The sequence below is a fragment of the Haliaeetus albicilla genome, chromosome 23, assembly GCF_947461875.1.
Source record: "Haliaeetus albicilla chromosome 23, bHalAlb1.1, whole genome shotgun sequence".
In the NCBI taxonomy this organism is placed as follows: Eukaryota; Metazoa; Chordata; class Aves; order Accipitriformes; family Accipitridae; genus Haliaeetus; species Haliaeetus albicilla.
In genome coordinates this window covers 23,166,823-23,192,258 of record NC_091505.1, presented here as the reverse complement: position 1 = coordinate 23,192,258, position 25,436 = coordinate 23,166,823, and the positions used below count along the sequence as shown (strand labels likewise).

General features: G+C 41.6%; 1 protein-coding gene and 1 long non-coding RNA gene across 3 annotated transcripts; one reads left to right on the top strand and one right to left on the bottom strand.

Annotated features, from left to right (window-relative positions):
- The first annotated feature begins 34 nt into the window (after positions 1-34).
- Positions 35-9,165, top strand: LOC104325944 (uncharacterized). 2 transcript variants are annotated; one of them, XR_011329532.1, is made up of 3 exons: positions 35-1,056; positions 1,166-1,198; positions 2,619-9,165. It is a non-coding gene; the product is annotated as an uncharacterized lncRNA (long non-coding RNA). The 2 variants fall into 2 exon arrangements; XR_011329531.1 differs by lacking the exon at positions 1,166-1,198.
- Positions 1,757-23,797, bottom strand: POF1B (POF1B actin binding protein). The gene is made up of 14 exons (XM_069811544.1): positions 23,102-23,797; positions 17,110-17,148; positions 16,528-16,629; positions 14,453-14,668; positions 12,977-13,107; positions 11,876-11,903; positions 10,800-10,874; positions 8,043-8,135; positions 6,947-7,060; positions 6,619-6,771; positions 6,393-6,503; positions 5,610-5,738; positions 5,257-5,330; positions 1,757-4,916 (listed from the first exon to the last, which is right to left on the bottom strand). The coding sequence occupies exons 1-14, from the start codon at positions 23,582-23,584 to the stop codon at positions 4,751-4,753; spliced, it is 1,914 nt and encodes a 637-aa protein (XP_069667645.1). The 5' UTR covers positions 23,585-23,797; the 3' UTR covers positions 1,757-4,750.
- Positions 23,798-25,436: the final 1,639 nt, after the last annotated feature.

Sequence of the window (25,436 nt, the reverse complement as noted above, 5' to 3'; positions counted from 1 at the left end):
ATCAGCTCTGTGCAGGCAGTGAGGGTTTGTTTAATAACGCTATTGATAAAGATGGTCTGTTGTTGTAAATATATGAAGTAAATGCTGTCTTTGCTTTTTCTAATTTGTTTCTGAAAAAATATAGAAGTCTAGCAGACCTACCCTGAAATGGAGGTGAAAAATTATCTAAAGTATACTTTCTATAACTAGAGTGATATCTGGCATTTACAGAGATGAGTAAATGAGAAAAATGTGTTTCTGTAAACTCCAGCAGAAACAATGTTAGGTAAATCGGTTTCAGTTCAACAGAAAAGAGGCAATAGCTGAGACTACAGCAAGTAACATGTACTTTTATAATAAAAAATACTAAATTTGCTTTTTAAATAAATCTGGTTTGAAAACAAAACCAGCCCCAAATGGCCATCATGTTTCATCTACTAGTCTTATTCAGCTTTTTGACAGGTAGCTATTGCTTCATGTTATCTGTGAGTAAAATGTGTTGTTACGACCATCAGCTCTGTAGCATTTACAGTGTATGGAAGCCTTAAAATATTCTGACAAGCCTTAGAGAAGCTGATCCTTGCTACACAATACAGTGTTGACATCTGTCTTTCCCGATGAGCGAACTGGGCTTTTTCCAAATAGGTTGTATGTCACCCATCTCTTCAAGTATGGGGAACAATCGCGGCGTTTTCAAATTTATCATAATGCCAGCTGTATATGCAAAGCAGTTCATTTGCCTAATCACAGCCTTTGTCATGAAATTATAACACCATGCCCAACAGCTCTGTGTTCAGAGCCTTCATGTTTCCGTCCTTTAAGGGCGTTCACTGCTTGCGTTACGCTATTACGTGGTCTTAAGTCATGCAGAGTTAAAGAAACAGTGGTTGGTGTTACTGGATGGAGTAGTGGTTAGTAAACGCACTGTACAACCCTTGCAATGGCTGACGTGAGTGCACAGTAAGAGTATGTCCATTAATAACTAATTCCTGCTTCTACTGTTCGTAGCTTCTTCCGAGCTCTCTGTGCAATGCTTCCAACTAGTCGAGCCCAGCTGAGACCATGACCAAGACCACAGTAAGTCAGCAAATTACTTTGTGTCCTTCGATCGGGATAACTGCACAGATAACAGTGTGGTGGCATTAAACAAATGTGGTGTTCTTCCTCTTTTCTTTTTATCGTTTAGGTCACCAAAGGTGAAAAGTCATTAGACAACAGTGTAACTAAATTATTTCTCGGGATCGAATACACTCTGACACCATTTTGTGTCATTAGTGTGTTAACTCTGTGTGTATGTGTACCTTGTATCTAACTGCTGTACAGAAATGAGGGGATTATTTTAGAATCTAGTTGTTATTGATTTCAGAGGGGCAAGGCACTCCTCATTCAGACAAGGATATTTAATTAAAACCTCTTTCTACAGAGCTAGGCTAAAGTGATTGTCATTTGATGGTGCAGACTCTTTACTACGCTTCTGAAACCGCAGGCCCGTCTTAGGCTGGACATACTCACAGAGCAGCAGGTTTTACACTTGGCTCTTCCTCCCCGTTACGAAGAGCAAGAGGTCATCTTTGACATCCCAGCATTAACTGAGTGGAGGACTGGCATCAGCAGCAAGAAAAGCAACCTAACACTATTACTTTACTTGTAAAGCTTGATTTAGAGGAACAAGTTGTCTAGAAAAACGGCAGTTACCAGACCACCTAAAACCAACCCCCCTCCAGCCTTTCACGTAGATGTGAGATGTTTCCAGTACAGACAGACATGATTCAGAAAGTTACACTTTTAGGTTTATTTCATAGTTACACATAGCCTACAGTGTTCTCTCACCAGTAAATGTTGTCTATGATACCTATTATTTGTCAGTAGAAATATATGTCTGCAGAAATAAAGCAAAGCAAGAACCCCATGGTAAAGACTGAGCACCTTTTGATTGCATAGTTTAAAATTTCCCCTATGGTTCTCTGCACTGTGTTGCTTAGACAACTATTTAATTATTAATACCAAATTGTTTTCAGAGAATTTCTGTGGTCCTGCAAGGAGCAATAATTTGTAAATGGAAGGTTGGTCTGATAATGAAATTCAGTCTCTAAGCTATTTTCATACTAAGTTTTTCTATATAAAAATATACAAAGTTCTTGAAATTTTCAAGCACAGCAAAGTAAATACTTATGGCTGGTTTGGGAGCTTACAAAAGTTCAGCTGAAAATACATCAAGTCTGAGGTCAGCAACATTCTTTAAAATTAGCATTTGCCCAATCACCTCACTGAACTAGGTAACTGGTATTTGCCAATTCAGTAGCTAAGTTTGAGGAGTTGTATATCTATCTGGAGTAAGTTCAGTAATTTTCCTTTGTGTTTTAGCTTCCCATGCATAGGCAGATGCAAGGTAAGCATTTTTCAGTGAAGCATTTTTCAAGCTCCCCATGAAGGGTGTTTCTGGGGTTTGTTTCATCTTCACGAGGCAGCAGTAGATAAAACGGCAATCTGAATCAGACAGATTGGAACCAGCCATTCAGCATGTATGGGACTGGAATGTGTGTCATTCTCACTTCTCAGCAAGAGCAGATAGGACAGAAAAACATAACTAATAGTGCAAAGAGGAAAAGGTTTCAGATGTCTTCCTTTTGTCTCTTAAGATTGCTTCAGGACTGGCTGAAGAATAGTCGTGTCAAGAAAAACTGAAGTCCACAACAGAGCGACATACCACTCTCCTGAGCAAAAAGTAAGTGCATGAAAAAGTAAAAACATTTGTACACAGATGTTAGTGGCAGATTATGGACACAGGTAACAGAATTCTTTATGATCAGGATGAGACAGTGTTTTCCATCATCTTCGTGCTTCCCTGTCCTTGTGTGTTCCCCAGCCTTTCCCACTATCAGACTGAACCTTTTTCAGATGCAAAATAGCAGAAAGTAAAGCAGTTTTAGTCATTGTGACTCCTTTGAGCAGCTCTGATGGCTTAGAGATTTTTTCATTCCTGAAAGAAAAAAGCAGCTTGTTAGAAGAAAATACACAAACTTATTTCTGTATACAGAACTGAACTGCCTGGTCTATAAAGCACATCTCCTTTAATTAGGTATTTATTTTCTCTAACAGCCTGACTTTTGAAGCGTCTCAAGTGGCCAGTGAGCCTTTCCTCCTTAACAAATGCTCAGCACGTCAGTGCTCACAAGGGGCCAGGGCTGGCAAGGTCAAAGCCGTATCATTAAGCTCTAAACGGTTTTGTTCAGCAAGAGGCAGATGTCAGAACTGGTATGATTCACTGTCTCCAGTAAACACCACAACAAGGAAAATAGCGCTTTTTGGTACTTAGGAAAACAACCAAGAACAGGCAGTTACCAGATGCCTAAATAGTAGGTATTACAAAATTTCTACCCTAAATGTTGTCTCTAATATATCTAGGATCAACATTACAAAGAACATCTAACTTAAAGGACTGAGCGTGGTAACTAGTCACTGCTTGAAAGACCGTTATCATGGGCAGGCTACTTGCTTTCCAGTAGAAAACCCACGCTGTTGAGAAGACCTATCAATCAGCATTACTATTCAATAATGAATGCAGGTATAAAGATTTGGCTGACAGTACATAAACACAGAAGAAGCACTTGCAAAGCTTGGAATAAAGGTGAAATTGGCACTTCTCCAACTTACCAAGTTTATCTTGCAGCAAAGTAATTTTGTTTCAGCTGAAACTTGCACTAGTGATTGAGGGAGACCTTGGGAAACTTTAAATACACACAGTTCTCACTTATTTAATGATACTGATCTCTTCAAATGCAGCGTATACTCATCTTTTCCATTTTTTGTAATGGAAAGTACGCCTAACTTTTCAAGTAAGCTGGGGAGGGTTTGGCTTTATCAGTGTAATTTATTACTGTTCAATTCCTTGACCTTTCACTAGGTTGTATTGCAACTGGAGGAGTTTTATGAGATCAGTAATAAAACTGCTGTTTGCCAGTGACCTCTAACTTTTATTTTCTTAATCCTGCTCCAGGTAACATATCCTTTTAGAACATGCCAGATGTTTTACCATTCCTCTACTTGGGCTGCTCAAGTAATTAATTGTTTTCTGGGTCGCATCCCCCACAAAGCTCCCCTCTTGTTTATTTGTGCTGCTCTGCCATACTCTGCCTGCAGACAGCGTCATCAGATTCCACTGCTCAGAACACTCGGTCGCCAGCTGGCCCTGTTGCTCTTCCTCAAGCCTTTGCTTTGTATTCAGACTTGGCAACATTACCTTGTGCCCTGTAACATTAATAGCTTCTGCAGTCCTGTTTGTTTCCATTTTGAATCACTCCTTAGAAGGTCACCACACTTCTGCACTTCCTGGGTTAGTCACTGCCCTGTCTCAAGGTAAGTTTCAGGGACATGGTGCTTAATGTTTTAGTAATAGTTTGGAGTCAGTAGTGATGATTCAGAGGAGCTGCCCATATGAAACACCCCTTCACCCGAGAGCACAACACGGAAGAAGCTCCTGCCTGACTTAACTCCCCAGTACAGGGGTGCCCGGAAGACGGCCTTGTGCATGAGGGCAGGCGTGGGTGTTTGTTAGAGCAATGTCAGTTCTTTCGTTAAAGGTAATTATGTACCAGAGAAAACAAGGAAAGGTTAATTTGTTTATACTCCACCCAACAATTAACTGCCGTCTTGCAATAGACAGTACAGTTCCTTGACTTTCATCAGTCACTTTCATGCTTTTTGCAGCCAAGTTAAAGGAACACTATGGCTTTCTCTCAGATGTCAATTTTGGCTAATGCTTGCTTTGAAGTTAAATTGAATACTTGGGAATTTCAGAGACTGCATCTCTAGGTAAACTTACGTGTTTCCAGATCTCTCCAGTCCTCTCAATTACAATAGTGTTTGATTTATTGACAGGCGATGTAACCTTGTAGTCATCAGACAAGAGACCCAGAATAGGATACTGATTCCTGTACCTGTATTAAAGAGAGTTGCAAACCTGTAAACTGAAATCTGCATACCCGTGTCCAGATCACTAGCTCTGATCTTGCCACACGTTAATCCCCAAAGATTTTCACTAGTAACTAAAAAGTTACAGTCATTTCAATGTCACTTTAATGTGCTGGCCACCCCTCCAATTGCTGTTACAATGCTTAGTATTGAATCCTCCCTGGATAGGAAAACCTATCTCGACTTCCTCCCCTTGAAGTTGAACAGGCAGCATTAAGACATTTGCAGGAGTAACTTAGTTAATAGAGGCTATACAATGGAAAATCAAAAGGATGTATTTTTAAGAAAGGTGAATAACTACATTACTTCTTAGTGATGATAGCTGTTACACCAGGGGACTGACTGCCTGATAATTTCTCATGCTTCAGTCGGAAGAGGTCCTGAGAAAACCAAAAGTAAACATTCAAATGAAATAACGTTTTCTGAAGTATTAATTCACTAAAGTTACAACAAAATATTTCCAGAAATTCCTCTCAAAGAGCAGTCTGAAAAAGTCTGTCCTTCCAGAAGACTGGCAGAGGAACAGCATTGAGTTAAAAAAATCCTTAACCCCGATTCTGAACCAGGAGAGTACAAGTGAATTCCGAGCAAGTTTCCACCTACACAGTAAGTGGAGGCTTAAATATAAAAATTCTTAGAAGTAAGTTGTATTATTTTACCTCTTGCTGTTGTTTAATAAAAGCATCTTTCTCCTCCAACATCGATGTCAGTTCGTGCAACCTTATTTGCAAGTCACTGTTACTTCCTTCTCTCTTTGATATATCTTGCTGGAATTGGCATAACTGGGACTACAAAACACACGTTAAGGAACAGTCAGGTGTTTGGTGCTCCTTGCAGGTGACCCTTCAGTACTTATCTAGGACTCCAGAGGTATTTTTTTCATTAAAATCATTAACAGTAAGACCCAATGATTTTCAAATAAGAATATTGAGCTGCACAGCAAATTCAGAAGTGCTAACTGGACTGAATTGTACCCAGTATCAATTTAGTAGTTTTATAACTCAATAAAGCCAATACAACACTGAACAAGTTGAACTGGCTTCCAAGGTGGTAAAATATTACTACAATGATTTAAAGAGATGTTTCCTACATACAGTCTTGACTGGGATTTATTTTTGTTTTCTGTTGGGTGTCTTTTGGCTAGTTTCTTACTTTATCAGGACACACAAAGTAGCCCTTTAGGAGAAAGAAGAGTGCTAATCTAATTACTCCCTAATTTCTACATCTAAGGAATCGTATTTTTTTTTAAAATCACAGTTTCATGTTCTACCACAAGGGTTTCTGAGCCATCATTAGTATCTATGTATAAAGTAATGGCAAAACCAAAAGATGTCTAAAAAGTATGTACGGTAGATCTTTTCTGTTCGTTAATTAAAAAAGAAGCTGTTTCCCTGCAGTCATAGAAGGCGAGGAATACACACATGCCAAGTTAATCAACTTACCCTAAGACTGCGGATCTCACGATCTTTATCCTCTCTCAAGTTATTGATCATCTCTACATAACGGCTAGAGAGTTCATCTGTGGTGGTCTGTAGTGTTGGATTAGAGCAGGCCTACAGAAAATGAAGTAATTTTTTATTTTAGAAAGAGAGTTTTCATCATTAATTTTCATATGTTAATGTATCTGTGAATAACAGCTACTGAACACAGAACAAGTGAGCCTATTACCTGTAGTTTAAGGCTCTGGATCTCTTGCTCCAAGGCACGCTTGCAGTACTCCAGTTCCTTTAGCTGACACTCCTTTTCTCCCTCACTGAGCCGCAGAGAGAGGAGCTGTTCTTCCAGAGAGCGACATTTTGCAGTGCTCTCTCTCAGTCCTTGCTGGAAAGCACAGAAGTGGAATGAATGCGTGGTGTTCCTCAGGGAAGTGACAGGGTCACACACATACCACAAACGTATACCAGGCAGCAATTACTCCCAATACTCAAAAGTCAGCATAGTGGCTAGTTTTTGGCTGACTGTAATGAACAAACTGAAAATAGGTTTTTAGATTTACCTGCTGCTGACGATTATTCTCTCTCAGAGAAGCCAACATAGTTTCATATTCTTTTACTTGAGAATCTTTAAAAGCCAAATCCTTCTTAAGTAAGACACTGTCGGTTTCTAACTTCTGTAAGACAAAGTGTTTACAGTCAAGAGCTGCAGTTTTTCAGTAAACTTTTCCCAGATAGAGTGAAAGTGCAACATACGGAGTAATTAGTAAGTGATGTTTTTACAACTGAGAAAATACTCAATTTTCTTGAAACAATGGGTTTTTAACTAGCACACAGTTGCCCATCACTGTAGTATCTGTGGCTTTGTGTTGTGTGGTAAGCACTGGGATCCTGCACACTGCTCTTTCAGTCTGTCCCAGGAAGAGTTATTCGTAGTTATTAAACAGAAACCAACAAAACCCCTGTAACTAAGACCATTTCACTGCACAGACTCCTTGTTCTATGTTAAAGATAACACTTAAAACTCCCCCTCCCCTCCCTGAACTTTGCATTTTACAGGAGAAAACTGAAGTTTCCAGTGGTGCCGAGTACTTGGGCTGGTGTGGGAAACAACTCTGCTTTCCTAACGGCAATCATCTACTGTCTGTAGCAGTAGCTGTGGAGCTCCAGCTTCCGAACTGGGATGCCTGTACGTTGGAGAACCACTGCAGTTGTTAAAGCCACCAGCTGACAACAGCTTTCAGGAGTGAATGGAACTGAGGTCTCCCAATTCCTGGAACAGCGCTAGTAAACAGGCACTTGGCATACACTCCTTATCCATGTTCAGAGTAAAAACACTGTTCCATATGTCTACACCAGTGTAGATTATATATGCAGTGTATATACCAATTCAGAGCTTTAATTTCACTCAGCAGGGTCTTTTCTTCCTTTGAAAGGATTTGTTTTAGGCTTCCACAAATTGAACACTTGAAAACCACTGCTAGAAAGAAATCTAACCTCATCCACTGTACGAGTCTTGCAAGTCCATTAATAAACCAGCCATTTCCGTTAAAGCAACTAAAGCCTGGACTTCACAGTTTAAATTACATTCTAACGGACTTCCTACTGACAGGCAAAAACAAATGGGCGAGGCCCCCGGAACTGAAAACCACGGCTTACCCCCAAGTCATCCTGCAAATGGCAAAGCTCTTCGCGTAAATTTTTGAAAGTGGAAAGCACAAGTCTCAAAGATTTATCTGATGTCACTCTCATCTAGGAGGGGAAAAAGATGAAAATGTGTATTTCTGATTCATTAGTAAGCTTTGTTCACAATATGCTTGACAACAGGTAGAACAGAAAACTGCTATACAGCTGAAAATAACTTTAAGAACTACTGCACGTCATTCTTTGAAGTGCACACAGTTTCTACAAAGAAACGCATTTTCAGGCACTTTGTTCTGCAAATGGCACAGTTTTTAAATTACTGCCTTGTAACACAGGGTAACATTTTTAAAATGGAATGAACAAGAGAGTAAAGAACTGCATTTGTACACCAATAAAGGGAAAAATAAATAAATGTGTTAATATTGCACAGTCATTTTTTGAGCATTTAGAGCTTTGTGACTTAACACTGATTTAAAAAAATTACTACCTTACCTGAGAAGTCACAGAGGAATAAGTCATCGTCTTTGAGATCTGGCAAAGCACGCTTTCAGCCCAAGGGCAAGAGAATTTAATTAAAATTTTTTAAAATTTAAATAAAAGCCATACAACCAACTCCTCCCTTCAAAAGGAAAAAGATTCCGAAGATTAAAGGAGTCAACTGGATGAAAAACAAAGGCAGTAGTGCCCAATAGCCCAACAGTGTTCCCTTTTTTTCTTTTAATACATGTTAACAGCTGTGTATTGATTGATGTTAAAACACAAATTGCTGCATTTTGTGATAGTTTTCTAACATTTGAAAGAAGAAAAGTAGATTTTGAAAGAACACACCAAGTAATTCCTCAAGTTTTGACTCATCTGGAAGGGCTGAATATTCTGTGCAAAAGATGTATTATTTTTTTTTTTTTTTACTATCTGGACAAAAGTGAAATCCTTCCGTCTGTTTCTCTTCCTCTGATACTTTCCCTTAACTTTAGCTGTTGCTATCAAGATCTCCATCAATATGGTGATTAGCCCTTGTCCTATTTTTTTATCCCCACTGTGGTGCTACTATGTAACTGAGGATTCAAAAATAACACTTCTAGTGTAACTAACTCACTTGTTCATTTGTTTTTTCATTAAAGTGGAATTTCAGTTTTGACTTACGGTTTTGTTGGTTTTATTACAAAATAATATACTACAAGAGTAAACTAAAAGAAGGAATTAAGTCAAAATGGTTGAATTTAGACTAAAAACATAAGTAAATCCCCACTCAGCAATTACTTAGTGCTAGAGGTTGCTCAATTCCAGAGGTGTCATGTACTTCCCCAGTGAAATGCTCGATGCCCTTAGACCTGAGCCTCTGGGCGTACCCAGCAGAGTGTTTATCTGAGCAGTGTGACAGCTAGCTCAGAGTCATTCTCAGGTGTAAAAACATACCGGACCTAACTCTCCGAGAGGTCTGTAGTCGGCAAGCACACTTTGTATGTATGCTGACAAAATCTGGTTCCCCAAAAGACATTATAGCTGCATTTTTTTAAGCATAGGTGTGAGAATGTAAAACCAGCTGGACATACAGAAAACGGGAAATATGTGTTTCAGCTCTTTCACACAGAGGTGAGATGAACCGGCTTCCTGGGACGATGGTCTAACATGAGGTCATGAACTATTTCGGTGTCAATGTCCACCTTCGTTGTAAAAGAAGCACAGATAATTCAAGTTGGGAGGTTGCTTTGTCCAGCCCCCCTGCCTGAAGCAGGATCAGCTGTGAAGTCAGACCAGGTTGCTTGTTCACAACTTTATTCAAATGGATTTTTTTTTTTTTTTACCAGGAAGTGAATCTAAGCTGCAGCTCCCAGGTAGGATCACCTTAGCCCTACCCCGGAGAGCCCAGATCCAGACACACCTGCTGAGCAGTGCAGGTGGTTTGGGATCCTGTTCTAACATACCTACATGTCAAATGGTTCGGGAGTCGACAGTGGGATTCACGCTACAGCACTGGTTTTAATGTTTTATCAAAGGCAGGGGCCAATTCCAACTAGCTATCTTCAAAGCACTTTATAGAGGTCGAGTGTTTTTCTAAAAAACACACTGCAGAGTATTACAGTGCTGGGAAGCAACAGAATGAACAGCCATTATCAGAACCTTGCATTCGTGTCCGACTGCCTTACAGCCAAACCCACGTGGCTGGTGACTGAAAAGGCAGGTCGAGATGGTGAGGTAGCTGAAGAACAAGAGCGGAAGAAACACAAAAGCCTTTATAAATGGAACCAGAACATAAATGGTTACGTTCTGTTACCAAATGTCATAAGCATGCCTCAGAACTCAGTGCTACGTTAGAGGGTTTTAACCAGAACATTTCTAAAAGTTGAGACCTAAGTAATAAGCATTATGTGTAGTTGGCAATTGATAGCCAATTCAATATTCAGCAAAGCACCTACTATTTGCCTTTTGCTTTTGAAGTGAAGCATTAATATACAACACAAACAAATAAAAAGATGAAAGGTCTGTGTTCTCCTGTAATTGGTCAAAAGCCAAGATGGTTTCCAGTGAAACTGCAAGAAAGCACCAGTAAAGCTCAGTTTAAAATACACGAGTAGTCTGTGGAACCAACTGCCACAACATGTCACTTCAAGCCACCTGTATGATTCCATACCCTTTACTCTAGAAAAAACGGAATAAGCAGAATATGGAGTGAAGTATGTGATGTACAAAGCCCTTGGTACGCGTAAGCCAACTTCCACTGTTTCAAGTTACCGTAGGCTTCCACACCCCCCCTCCACCCCACTCACATACCTGGAGGAGATAACGAATCTGCTGCTTTGTTGCCTCAGACAGTCCTTTAGGAATTAAATCTTCAATATCTTCAGTCTAAGCAAAGAAGGGAGGAAAGGGCAGACATCTTGATTAAGAATTTTGCCTGGTAGATCATAATGTGGTTTCTTCATTAATTACACAGGTCTACTATGAAAAACGCCTTTAGTACAAGGCAAATAAGAATGAAAATAGATCAAAGTGTATCCAGAAAATTTCCAAAGTCTTATATATGTGTGCCATATAAAAACTGAGATGAAGTGATACATGAAGCATATATTCAAATCATTGAGTTTAACATTTATTTTAAAAGCAGTATTCAAAACAATGCTCTCTCAAGAAAATAGCTGACGCTAAAGCAGAACTCCCAGCAGTTTATGATAGGAGGAAATCTCATGTTTTTGAACAAAGAACAGACTGTCAATAAACTAAAAGTGACCAATGTGTCACAGGAGATACTGCCAGTGATTAAGTGGCATTGCTTCATGTAATTTAATCCTAGACAAATATTTCTGCCATATACACAATGCCTTTAAAGGTCACAGAGGTGCTGATGATTTTGTTCTGTCCCGATTCATAAAAGTGAACTTTCTGTAGACATAGGAAGTTTGTTCTGTCAGCTTAGGTTCCTCTCATTTCTGCGAGAGGCAGTATTCTTCAATTCTTGCAGTGCATGGCAGCATGTGTTGCTGAACAGCAGCTTTATTGGTAGGAGAGTGAAAGGTCCTTTGTAAAAAAAGCATAGTGAAAATACATGTAGCTGTGTAAGTTCATTTTACAATGAGACCATTATTGGCACAACAGGAAGGACTTTCAAAATTTGACTCTCATACTGGAATAATGCAAATTATTAAAGTTTCCTTTCAATATTATCATGTTTGCAAATGCATGCCTAGCAGTAGGTTTCAGGCTGAATGTTACTAACAAGCAGGAATTGTTAACTAAGACCAGCATCTTTCATTTAAACTGGCTTGGCTTAATTTGCTTGAAAACCCAGACCATGGTTAACTAGCACTCCATGTCAGGGAACAGCTTGGTAAGAGCACGCCGATGCTTACCTGAGATGTAAATTCAATGTCATGGTTCCTGTAAAACAGACAAAATCCAAGGGATCGATTAACAGAAAGTTTCTTGAGAACTTTAAGAATTCATGCCCGCATTTGCAACTATAAAAAGATTATCTTTAAAATACAGAGCAAGGAAGGATCTTTTATCAGATTACTAGCTGCTACCTTCCTTTTAAGGTGCTAGGCAACACGAGTTGTTAAATGTGGCTCCGTGTAGAAATACCTGAGGAGACTGGAATACTAATAGCAGTACAGTTAACGCAGGCTAACTATCTCTGTTTCTTTGGGCAGTTGGCAGTTATCCCCATTATGTTCAGTAAACCCAATTACATTCTTAAGTGGCTGGGTAATGGTTTACCCAGAACTATGCTGCAATATATTGACATGCCTGAAGTGTTTACTTTGCAGTGTCAGGTTTTTTGTGATGCTTCAATTCCACTTTTCCCCTGCTATGGGACCACTTTTCTTCTTTCAGTGAACTTGGAAAGCACTGAACGAGACCAGGAGCGAGGGGGGATGAATGAAGTAATGGTGTTGGTGAGGTTGGGCTAAGAACATTGTGAAGACTCAGATTATTGGCTGCTGTGATTCTGCATTTCTTTTCAAAGACAATCTGTAGGGCTCTGCAGAATACATGCTTAACGTTAATTTGCATGTAGATACCGAGCCTTATGCCTTACGGTGGCCATCTTTTAATCCATGACATAACAAAGGAAATGGCAATTTGGACATTTGGGTTGTTTCTCCAGGATGTAATAACAGAATTTATCATTAAGTATATGTCAGAGCATGCTGTAAGTGCACTTGTTTGCTCTATGTGCAAAGAAGCATGGGATACATAATTGTTATTGCATATTAGTCTAAACAAATTTGAAAAAGCATCAAATTCAATACATTTACTTGGCTTACAGCATTTTTATGTCCTCAGTTATTCAGCAAATTAGATGATGTGTAAAATACATAATCAATTCTAGTTGTCAGGGAAGAAAAAATAAAAAAAAAAAACAACTTGCAAACAATACTGTCCTCTCAACTGTGCAATGCCAGGATTTCTGGAATACAGGAATGATGGAACAGGTATAATGCCAATACCTTCCTCCTATCTTTTCCACATGCTGTAGTAAACAACTGTGCAAGTCGTTGGTCTTGCGGTGTAGTTCAGCAAGGAGCTCACCAAAGTAGCGGCAGTCCAACTGGTCATTATTTTCCTGAGAGCAATTCACCTAGCAGAAAATATGCAAAATGATCATAATTGAGTTCCCTTCTTCGGGATGAAAGCTGAACATGAAAATGCTACAAGTATGATGGATTCGGTTTTGATTGCTTTCACTAATTTTGCAATTTGTTTACACTGTTCTTTTCCCTGCTATTGAGTCTTCCATGTCTTCCGGTTTTCAGTAAACTATAGAGAAATAAATTACTTCCTTTACAACAAGAATACGCAAAGTAGTATCTTCTACAGCAGTGTTGTCATCATCATCATCATGCTAACATGGAAAGTCTTGAGAACTAGGAAGTCTCATTACTATACATGTTTCCATAGCTGTAGTGGATAAGTGCCTGTGGGCACCACCCAGATAAAACCACCAGGTGCAAGATTTCCCACTGCAAAAATGGTATTTGTATTGCCATAGTTCAAATACTTACATATGTGAACAATAAAAGAATTGCAACAGCAACCCAAACTGTACTTAAGTTGGTTATGGGAGTATGTGGCTATGGAAGATTCCACATAGGTCTGATGCTGAGGTCACCAAGCATGTTTGTCTTGCCACCTACATACTGAACAGATGGATGGGCAGGACTGCTACGCTCCCTCCCCCAACGGAAATAACAGTATACATGTATAGCAAGCCTCCTGCAGCCCTTAGAAACTCCAGAACTTGCAACCTGCTGTAAAACGAAGGGCAAAGGAAGCTAGTTTTGTGCTTCCAGTGAATCTATGTCAAGTACTTCTTCATCAAAATGAAATATATTTGAAGGCCTTATTGATCAGTTTAGGTAGAAAGCAATCCTGAATTGATGTATGTTGAGTTTATAAAATAACATATCTTTTCTCCAAAACTAGAGGCATAAGCCTTACATTACTCCATCTTTGTTGTACAAAGACTGACAGATGAAACCTGACTCAATTGATGGGTAACACTCCCAGATAAAGAAAAAAACCAAACAAACCAGCAAGACTTAACACATTTAAAGGACAACAGAATGATGATCAGTCAGTACACCTAAGCGCAGGTCTATGCCAACAAAAAATAGGATACAACACCTAAAACAGATTTTTTTTTTTCTTTTTTTGTTTTTTTTTTTTTTACAGCATGTAACAGGCTTGGACAGTTCTAGACAACATCTGCAATCACAGCACACAAAGTAGTTACCTGCAACAGACACCCAAACTCTGCAGTTTACTTACAATAGGTGTATGGTGCTTAATTATCCTACTGCGAGTTTGAACAAAAAGTTTTGAAATGGAAGATTAGCAGTTTTACGCATCTGTAAAGTTTTGTACTCTGCATACAAAACAAAAATACACTGTGAATAGTAAAACATTCAGCAAATGATTCTTACCGGTTCACAGGTTTGAACTGTTACCCTCCTCACTGTATTTCCTCCACAGTCATCGCTCACAGAGACTGGAATTATTTCACAAGGGTTACTGGTCTGTGTCTGTTGGCACTGGTGAGTGACTTGCGACTGCTCAGAGTGCTGGAAGGGCTGGGCAACATGGCACTGATCGGCTTGCTGGGGAATCTGACACTGGTGCGAAAACTGATACTGCTTCTCCTAGAAACAAGAATGGATTTTTTTTTAAGCTGCTGGACACATCTTAATGAGATGGAAGCTTAATATGACTATATAAATGAATGAAATGTGTTTTTGCATGGAATGACTGATGACAGTTTCAGATATTTTAATAATCCTAATAAAATGGCTTTTTTTCCCTAATTGGACATGAGTTTGCCTCACACTTTCACCAACTCCTCAAATTTTAGTAGCTATAAATGAAAAGCACAGAAGAGACACCTTTCCCAAATTGTATGTTTCATTATGATGTTACTCTTAACATACTCAGGCAATGGGGACCTCCATTATTTAAATTAAAACACATGCATATCCTATTTCATTAAGTAGAGATTAAAAAAGAGCTCCAGTTGAACTACTTACTGAGTTTTTGTTACATCAGGAAAAAATTAGTATAGGAAATGGCTCAAGACATTTTCCTCTATAAATACGTTCAGCAATTCAGATTCAGGGTGTACAATACATAAGGGACACATGCGTCTTGTTTTTATAATTTGGGAAAAGTACTGTTTACAAAACCACCCACCAAAACAATAAACTAGAAACTAGTTTATGTTCCAGTCAGAACACTGCAATTTACCGATTTCAGCAAACTTCATTGTTTGTCTAGATCATGGCTTTTACAAGTTTACTTTAAAAACTACTTGTTTTGTATTCTACGTAGAAGTATATAAATGTAAATCATCAGGTAATTTTGACTTAAAACTCACAATGCAGTTACATTTTAAAGGTTGAACCAACATCTAATTCTGCACCAACATCAGAGCACAGAGACTACATTACATCCACATTACACAGTGGCACAAGAGGAGCAGAGTGAGGACGCAACACCGACATTCTACAGGTCTCAGGAGGTTTTACATCAGGTTTTGAAAGGGCTACACACCCATCAGCAGCTGTAGCACACTGGGTGCACTCTTTCAACATGTTTTAATTTCACCTGAAAGAAACCTAGTATGCATGGTCCAAGACCATGGTGCAATGTAAACCAAGGAGTGATATGTGGTGGGAGACCGGGAAATTTTCTTCAGAACTACACTCCTGATTTGACTTAAATCTACATACACCCTGGGTAACAAAAAACAGAAGCAGAAATATGGTTTCCAGGACTAGACTCCACACTTTTTACATTATTTTCTTTGTACACCATCTGTGGAAAGAAAGAAGCTATTATTCATAATTATCTCTACTTTATCCCCTTTCCACTTCAGAGAATAGTATCACACCTGATTTATCTATCTAAAATCCAGAATGGCATGAAAACCTCAGTTTTAAAAAACAAAACAAAACAAAAAACAGGTAAGACAAATCACTCTGAAATACCCTTCATTTCAAATTTTTTCCTGTTGAAAACAGCAGTGTTTCAGAGCAATAAAAAAGGAATAATAGTTTTGCTATTGACAAAACACTAATTCTAAGATGAAATTTCAGATAGCTTTGCCAAATATATTTTTTCAAGAATGATTTTTTAAAAAAAAAGTCTTTTCAATTCATTTTTTGTAAAAATTTATATTGGTCATTCTGTTGTGGAGCTACTGCAAGACACTAATTCTCAGTCAATATTCAGATAAAGACTGACAGTGCTAGAGATACAACAGCAGTTTTCATTGTTAGTCTGAAATAATACATTCTTAGTAAAAATACAGCAGATGTTCCAACTTCTGCTCTCCTTACATACAGAAAATTGTTTCCTTTACTTTGAGAATGTGTCCTATACCTCAACAAGGCAATTCTCAGGTTGGCAGTAGCTCCCAACAACAACAAAACCCACCCAGAAACATTACTTTTCTGCTACCACCTCCATTTTCTTTTGCAATAGGTTATATAAACAACCAGCTTACTTGGTGAGGATTTAATAGCTCATATTTTCTTATTGTCTTTTCATAGATGACATTATTTCCAGGACAGAAATTCCCCCCTCTAAGAAATGGGGATAACGGCTCCTGTAAAACATTTTAATAAAAACATTCATAAATGCTGTCAAACAGCAAATTCAGAATTAGTGTAATTTTGACTAAAAAATGACACAGGTTTTTTGTAATTTGAAGACATATATACTTTGAGATCATTCTTTTAAGATATGTATATTTCAGTTTATGTCCATTTGGAAACAAAGTGACTGTGCTTCTACCTAGACAATATTTGAAATAAACACAGTAGAAACAGAAATTAATCTCCACTAGCAGTACTACTGAAGCATATTAATAGAGACTTAACTGCTGAGAGGTGGGAAGCCTGACTGGTGATTTTATAGCATTTTCAATCCTGAACAATTTCACCTCTCACCATCAGAGGTATGGGCCATGGGATTTCAAAATATTTAGCATACTCCAATGCAAGTAGCTGAGCACTTCACCGAATCAGGATAATTAAGGGAGGAAGAGTTACACAAGCAGAACTCCAGCACTAAACAGTTTTCCTACCTGATCAGGATTCTCGATAATAATCCTTCGAACAGTGCCCTGCAAGGAAGAAAATAAGCAAAGATTCAGTGATTACTGCACTTTAATCTCTAAAACATTTTATGCTCAGAGCTTAGGCTTACGTGGATTCCCAAAGTAATCTGAATATGGTCATCAGCTATAAACATATTTCTAAGTGATTTTGCCCAGTGGATCTCAATGTTTTAGAGCCAGGGCCTTTCCACCCCAAAGGAAATAACCTATGTACAGCGTGGCAGTATGCAATCTGCTACTCTCAGTTTTAAGTTTGTTTTTTCTCAATCACCTCTTCGCAGGCCTGAGGGAATTAGTCCTTGTTTTCTGTAAGTGCCAACAGAATAGGATACAAATCAAAGCCGACATACTGAACTAGGTCTTCAAGGATCCCGTGTCCCCTTTCCACAGACACCGTCTTTTATTTACAGTCATTCATGTTACATATGAAGGTCAGCTGGTGTAAATGGATGTAGATCTTCAACGCTTTTTGCTTCACCAAGGGAAGAAAATTTCTATTTTGCTTAAACACCGAAATGAAAGGGTAGACGAACTGCCAACAAACCACTTCAGGTCACTATCCAATGCACCAAGCAGTGGCAATTGTTTCAAAAAGTGGTCACAAAACTCTGTAATTGACACTTACGAAAAAAGATGCCCACATGGAACATTTGCACATTCTTGAAGGAAAACTGAAATATGCCTTTTTAAATTACAGAAATCTGCGAGTGACAGCAGTTTTCTTTGTTTTCAAATAGATTTTTTCACTTTTTTCCCAGCACTGTCTACAAGCAATTGCAGACATTGTCTTCCATTTTGCGGACCACCACCAATTACAACAAATCGTACACATTGCTTGAAGTCTCCACATCCAGTTCTTTGCCCAAGTAAGCAAAATTCCCACTGAATCTTATCTAAGGATTGGACAGTTTGTTCATTTACAGCATACTATTTATTCTCTCTCACAGTACAAACTTCCAATTTTCATAATAAATCATTTTTTCCCTTAACCCGTGGGCAGTGCTTGGTAAGTTTATATTGCTGCAGTTCAGTCTTGGAGACATTCTTCACTGGGTAAGAGCAGCTCTGAAGTAGGTCAGATTTCCAGTTGTGAACTGTTGCTTAAGTTTAGGAAGCCTGAAGCAGTTTTCCAAATCTCCCAAGAGTGAATCATAACAGCACCAGGAAAGAGAAATCAAAGTAGAAAAGAAACTGTTTTAGCAGCAATCATAGTAATTAAGAAATCTCAAAATTGTAATTGCTGCAGAAAACTTAGAAAGCTGCTTACTCCTCCTCCCACATGCCGTGTACTTGAGGTAGGTCCGTCAAGGAAGGGAACCCACCGACGCCAACAGAACTCTCTGTATCGGGACATGAAAAGAGACAGTATGGAGGTCTAGAACACACAGCCCAATTCCTACATCACTCTTGACACCTACAGAATTTCAACTAAAAAGTAAAATACTTAAAAAATGAATGCCCACTGGTACTTCCTTCACATCAGTTTCACAGCAGGCATGCCCCTGACTCCCAGTACCTCCTCTGAGCCAGGCAAGGCAGCTCCGAGCTTCGCACCACTGGCTCTATCCGTCGACAATACGAGTACCGTGGGAGGGCAGTAACTGTTCTTATTCAGTTGACTACCATCGTATGGCACATGACAACAAGGTAAGCACTGCGTGTGAAATTATAAGACACATTCTCAATTTACTGAAAAGTTGGGCAAACCTGCCTGAACTAAATCATGCTGCCACAGGGCTTTGGAATACATAACTCACTCTCTCTGGTTTAGAGAGGATAACGTGTAAAATTATTTTATCTAGTTACCTATGTGTTCTCAGAGGAATACATTCAGAACTGAAAAAACTAGAGCATTTTAAGTTGAAATATACTTTCATAATATTCAAAAAGACAGTCTAATCATATGTGGAACTTCATATAGAACCTAAGAACGTTTTGCTTGGATGAAATTATGCTTATTTTTAAGATACCCAAACTCTTTCATTTCCAAAGAACTTTGATGCAGATACATCTCCCTTGCTCCTTTACAGACAGGGATTTGCCTGCCCTTCCTCCCATACCAGCCGAGCAGGCTGGACTTGCACAGGCTGGGAAGGAACGGAGAAGCCAGAAACCCTGCGACTCTGTGCCAGCCTGAGCTACCCACACGCGGTTCCTTGCTCTGCACAAGGAGATGTCATCTCCAAGGCCTCTGGAGCCGTTCCCTCAGCAGCGCGAGTGTGCAACGGGAGGTACTGCTGCCATGGCAGATGACCTCGGGCTATTTCCACTTTTCCATCACTCCCAAGGGGCATAGCTCAGGCTACTCTCCAATTTTCCTACAATGCTTTGGAGAGGCAACATTTTGTAACTGGGAGAAGGAAGGGGAGGGTGGGATTCTAACGGGGAGGGCCCAGTGCTGTTGCGGATTTCAGTGGCACGACTGGGCTTGGGATTTGTAGCGACCTGATGAGTCATTCTGGGTCTACGTTTATACAGATAATTTCAAAAGGTATATGCTAACACTTTGAAAATTATTTCTGCTAGTCTTGAAGGTTTTTAAGTAAGATTTTTAAATTTTAAAATAAAGCATTAGATAGATTTATCCAGTCATCATGTGCAAATCTTATGCAAAAACAATCAGTACACTACCTTTTACTTCATCAAGTTTCCCTTTTCTTCAGACAAACCAGCGATTAAGGCGAGAACTTCATCTGTGTCAAAACCTTTTATCCATACCATATTGTCTTGTTAATTACAAGCAATCCAGTCATCTAATCAGAATTTATGAGTTACATTTGGCAGCTGAAATATGGAAATGGCAGGCTACATTTGAGGGCTGTTTCAAACAATACAGGCAGATCTTACAAGCTGGTTAATATTATACATTTTCACAATGGGAGGCGAGAGCCCTAAGCACTTCGCAGAACCGAGCCCAGCTGTGAAAAGATCTCACTCACAATATTTCTCACATGGATAGACAACTCCTACAAACACTTTCAGAATTTGTCCTGCTGCACTGACAGCAGACATCTTGTCTGTGCCATTTCATATATTATTTTTTCATGACCATGGTGAAAGGGTTCATACATGTAAACCATACTGGAAAAGAATTTATTCTAAACAACATTCTTCATTTAGATAAAGCAGATGAGAGCAAAATTTGCCATGAATTACTCCAGATGAAGCTTGCCATGGCTGGGAGTAGCATTTGGCTTCTACGTCAAGAATAAAAAAAAGTTAGACCAAAAAAGTAAAGAAAACTGAATCCTGAACTACAAAAAATACAATCACATGTACTCTATGCACACACCAGTTTCAAATTTTCCCTCCCTCTAGCTTACTAAAAATGTGCATAAACACAACAGAATACACCAACCATGTGACTAATAATAAGACAGCGTATCAACAGTGACATAGATGTTTGTTATCATCAATCTACAAAGCTCTGCAGAAGTAAATTAAATATTACTCAAAGATAGCCCTTTGCCTTGACAACAGTAAGAAGCTTGAACTACATACAGGTCTAGGCTGCCATTAACTGAAAATTCTAGTGTTAAGTTAAAACATCTATGTGAGTTAGGTATCATTACATTATTCAGTTTATGCAGCTATATGTGACCTGCTCAAAGGGCAACTGAATCAACTCTTGGCAACTCCCTACGCTCTTCCCAGGACTTCTTTCTCACAACTCCCATTCAGCCCCAAGTATGCAACTTCTGCCCACTCCCAGCTGACTTCCCTATTTGTTACTGTTTTCTTCTTTAATAACTTCCTAATAATCTTTCTTAAGCACCTTCCCTCTCCACCATTAACACTGCAACCCACACAAAGCCCGATGTGAACTACACCCTCTTTTGTCTTTAAAGTCTAATCCAGCAAAACACTTCAGCAAAAAATTATTTTTCATCAGCACGAATTAATGAATTCAGTGACTAAAACAGATGTTGAAAATTAAAAATACTTCGTAGAGCAGAGACAGCATTTGAATCTATAATCAAACTGTTCACATACTTATCTGAGGAAGCCTGGGACTGCACAGTATTTATTCTAATGAATATTTAATTAATTGAATGCAATTCAGACTATCATCTAGCCTAGTTGAGCAGATCACTTATCTGGGAGGTGAGAGACCAGTGTTGACGCTCCTGCCCCACATCTTGCACAAGAGGGATTAACAGCTTTGATGCAACGGGAATCAGTCTGTCCTATCCAAGTCATATAAAGCTGTTAGTGAAGCGGCTCCCTTTCCAGAATTTACAGAAGCCATCTGCAGAGGAAGGCAGCCCTTAGACTATGCAAATATGGCTTCGAAAGGAAACCAGATTTTGTATCGGTCTTAATCCCTATTCTTTTTCATAGTTAAATATTCTTATACCACAGGAAAGTAAGAGTTCAGCTTGAAACAAATATACGTTGCCATATCGTGTATAGTGTATCAATCCTACTTCTACGGACGTTAACGACAATCTGATGTATCAGAGAAAAAATGGTTTAAGAATAAATTCTGATCTCCTTTTCTGTTTTTATAGTCAAAGCTGTTCTTAAGTGATTGGCTTCTAGTTTTGTTTTTAAGATTTAACTAAGATCTCAATCACATATGTTAAAATCATACTAAATTCCATCGATACCTTCAAGCCATTCCCTGAACATACACACGGCAGCAAACCTGCTAAACTACATTGTGAAGACTGAAAGCAAAGCTAAATGAACTCCATTACTTCTTTATCCGCTTAGTTGCATACGTTATTAGAGCATCATCGATTCAGAGAGAACTATTAAGCACACACACCTTTGTATTATATTTACGTGAGTAGTAAGCAGAGAAGTGGTTTTGCCTGCATCCCATCAGTGGGAACAGGAGCACCCAGCCTGCAGAAGCAGCAGCACGGGGCTCCTGCTCCAGCTGGATTTTTATGGTCCATTGACAAAACGAGCAAAAATATTGCGACAGAATAAGGTATTTAGAAGTTCAAGTTTCAAAAAAAAAAGGAAAAAAAAAAAAAACCGAAAACACAAAAGCAAACTGGACTTGCCAAACAGGAAGCAAACTGACTGATCCATTCAAAATCGAATGAAAAGGAAAAACTTAAAGGGGAATTCATTCTAAGAGCTCTCGATTCAAGCGGGTTTCGGAGGTGCGAAGCCCTCCTCTCTCGCCGGAGACAGGGGTTACTCCGCTAGCTGCCGACTTCACAGCTCGGCTCTTTTCCCTGCCCCGCACCATGAGCCCGGCCCGGCGGGGAGGGCTGCCCGCCCTCTCCTGCGGGGTCGTAACCCACCCACCACTACCCGGCTGAGCGAGTTACGGGTCCGGGGAACACACGCCGCCGAAGCAGCAGCCCCAGCGGGGTGCGAAGACCACCCGTTCCGCTCCCGGGGGTGGCGGGTGCTCGCAGGGAGCGGCCGGGCCGGGCCGGTCCCCTCAGGGGAGCGGCGGGGCGGTGAGCGGCCCAAGGCCGGCCCTCCCCGCCACAGCCCCCCGCCACAGCCCCCCGCCCCGGCGACCCCTCCGCCGGGACGGAGGAGCCGTGGGGGTTCCCCCCCCCCCAAGACGGGTGTTTTGTGGAAGGGCTGAGTGTTTTTCAAGGCGGTCGGGCGCACGGACGCGTCTCTCCGCTCAGCGTGAGGTAAACCGACTTTTTCAAAAGGAAAACCCGCGGCACACGCGGGGCGGGCGCCGAAGGGCTCGGCCGGGCTCACCCCGCGGCAGGCCGCGGCCCGGGGCTCTCCTGCCCCCCCTTCCCCGCCCCGACCCCCCTCTCCGCCGAGCCCCGCGGCCTCCCCGCCCCGCCGTGCCCGGCGGCCCCAGGGCGTCTGGCTCACGGCCCGGCGCCGCCTTTGCACCCGCGGCGGCCTTTGCCTTCGACGCCGCCTCAGCGCGGGCGGCAGCGGCGCAGAGCCGGGGAGAGGGGGGAAGCAGCGGCCGCGGGAGAGGGCGAGGGCCGGGCAGGAGACCCGGCGGCGGCGCCCGCCGTACCTGTTGCGGCGGGTCGCAGCCGGAGATGACTTGCTGGTAGCCGTGCGAGCATTCCAGCGGCGAGGCCGCCCGGGAGGAGCAGGACGTGCTCACCCGCCGGCAGCCGGGGCCGTAGGTCCGCACCCGGTCGTACACGACGCTGCTTTCCTGCTGGTGGTGGGCCGCGGGCTCGAAGCACGGCGGGGGCCGCGGCGGCTCAGGGCACGGCGGCGGATCCCGGCACAGCGGGGGCGGCGGCGGCGGGGGGGGCTCCGGGCAGGGCGGCGGATCCCGGCAGGGCAGGGGCCGGGGCCGGGGCGGCGGCTCGGGCTCCCGGCAGGGCAGGGGCCGGGGCAGCGGCGGCTCCGGGCAGGACGGGGCCCGCCGGCCGGCGGGGAGCGTGCTGTAGTGCTGCTGGCGGCGGTAGTAGTGGTGCTGCTGCTGCTGCTGTTGGAGGTGCGGGGGCAGCGTGAGGGGCTGCAGCTGCTGCTGGCCCCCGTACATGCCGGCCGGGAACCGCTTGGCTCCGGGGGGAGCGGGGCGGCAAATGCAGAAAGGAGCCGGAGCAGGACGGCGATTAGTACCTGCGAGAGAGCCGCGCCTAGGGCGGGACACACCTTCGGGTGGCGGGCAGAGCCCCGCGGCCGCCTCCCCCTCTCCGGGCGGGCGGCCAGCCGGCAGCGGGCCCGCCGCTACCAGCGCGCAGGGCCGGCCCGGGCCCGGGAGCGGAGCGGAGCCGGGGCGGGGGGGGGGGAGAAGCCGCCTCTCGCCCCTCCGTCGGCGGGAGGGCGCAGCGGGGGCGCAACATGGCGGACCGGACCCCGGGCGGGGGCTGGCAGACGGCCCCGGCTGGCTTTGCAGCAGATTCACCTTCCTCTCTCGCCTTCGGGTCCTGCCCGGCGAAGGACTTCCAGTAGCGGGCCGGGGTGCTGATAACAGCACCATCATGCAACCTCGCTGAGGGGAAAAGTAGAGAAAAATACGGCAGAATAAAGCCCTGTGTTATTAGCCTATTTACAGCCTGTGTAGAGGGAGCGTACAGACATAGTTAGCTGCTGCTCAGTTAAATGACTCAATGCTTTTCGCAGGAGGTTATGAACTTTCCGGCAGAGCACTTCGCATCTGCAGGAGCCGTTGCCTTTGCCCCCATGCAGCAAACTCTGCCCGTAGCAGCGGTTGTCTGGGAAATGGGTATGTTTTCTAAATGCGTGCAGTCCTGCGTCTGCGTCGCAGAGGACAGGCTGCCTTAGGTAACTGGACTGATCGTTACAGGTGGACTACAACACGGCGCTTATCCAGAAAGGATGGAGTTAGTTACTTATTCAAAAATCTCACTCCGTAGAGAAGAACGTGAACTCCAGTTAGTTTCTCAATCCAGCATATTTTCGTTTGGATTCCTTTGGCTGCATCACGCAAGCCCTAACTGAGAACTTAACTTTGTTCTGCAAGGTAATGTAGCAATCACATAATTGTAGAATCTTGTGTAATAAATATTATCCTTAATAATAAACCTCACATTCTTAATTTTGTCAATTTGTTTCCCCTACATGCTTGCTATGCTTTAAGGTCGCACAGTACAGTCACACAGAACAAAAATTAGTTTCTATAGTACCATATTACGGCAAAACATCGTTGATGTAATGGAGCAATACTAGCTGTGTTATTCTACATGGCGTTACATTGGCCATTCACTGAAAGCTCTGTCTCAGAAATTAAAAATGTGCTCACAAAATCGGCTCAACAGGCGGTTGGGAAGCTATGAATTTTAGGATGAGGTCCTACAACAATTCAGTATTTTAAGGTACTGTGATACCCGGAGACACATTCATCAAACATTAAAAGTTTTACTTTTCCTTCAGGTGTGAAACCAAAACAGACATCTAGTTTACATATGAGTGTCTATAAAAAGCATTTGAGGTAAGTTCTAACCCACTGGTTTCAAAGGAACTATATGCAAAGAAAACCTATGTTCTCTTAAAACCTCATTCTTGGTTCACCAGCTTGGAAAAGCTATTGATGGCTTCTCACAAAACAATTTAAAAAAGACCCATCTCTTGGAAAGCAATGAAATATAGTTACAACAGCCCAGTCTCCATTTTACACAAACCATAAGAAACAGTTTTATGATTCAGTAGGAAGCTACAGAAACTACAGTAATACTCCTCAGGGGAAAAAAAGTGCTGTAATGTAAAATGTGGAAAACACTGTTGGTTAGCCAGCTCAAGAATCTTAGTGTGCAGTATACTGCCCTGTTTTAATAAAGAGTGTCTTGGAAATTTCTTACAAGGGTCAGCAGAAAGCAAGCCCTAAGTCATCCTATTGTAATGGAAATACAAAATAACTTCCGGAAAACTCT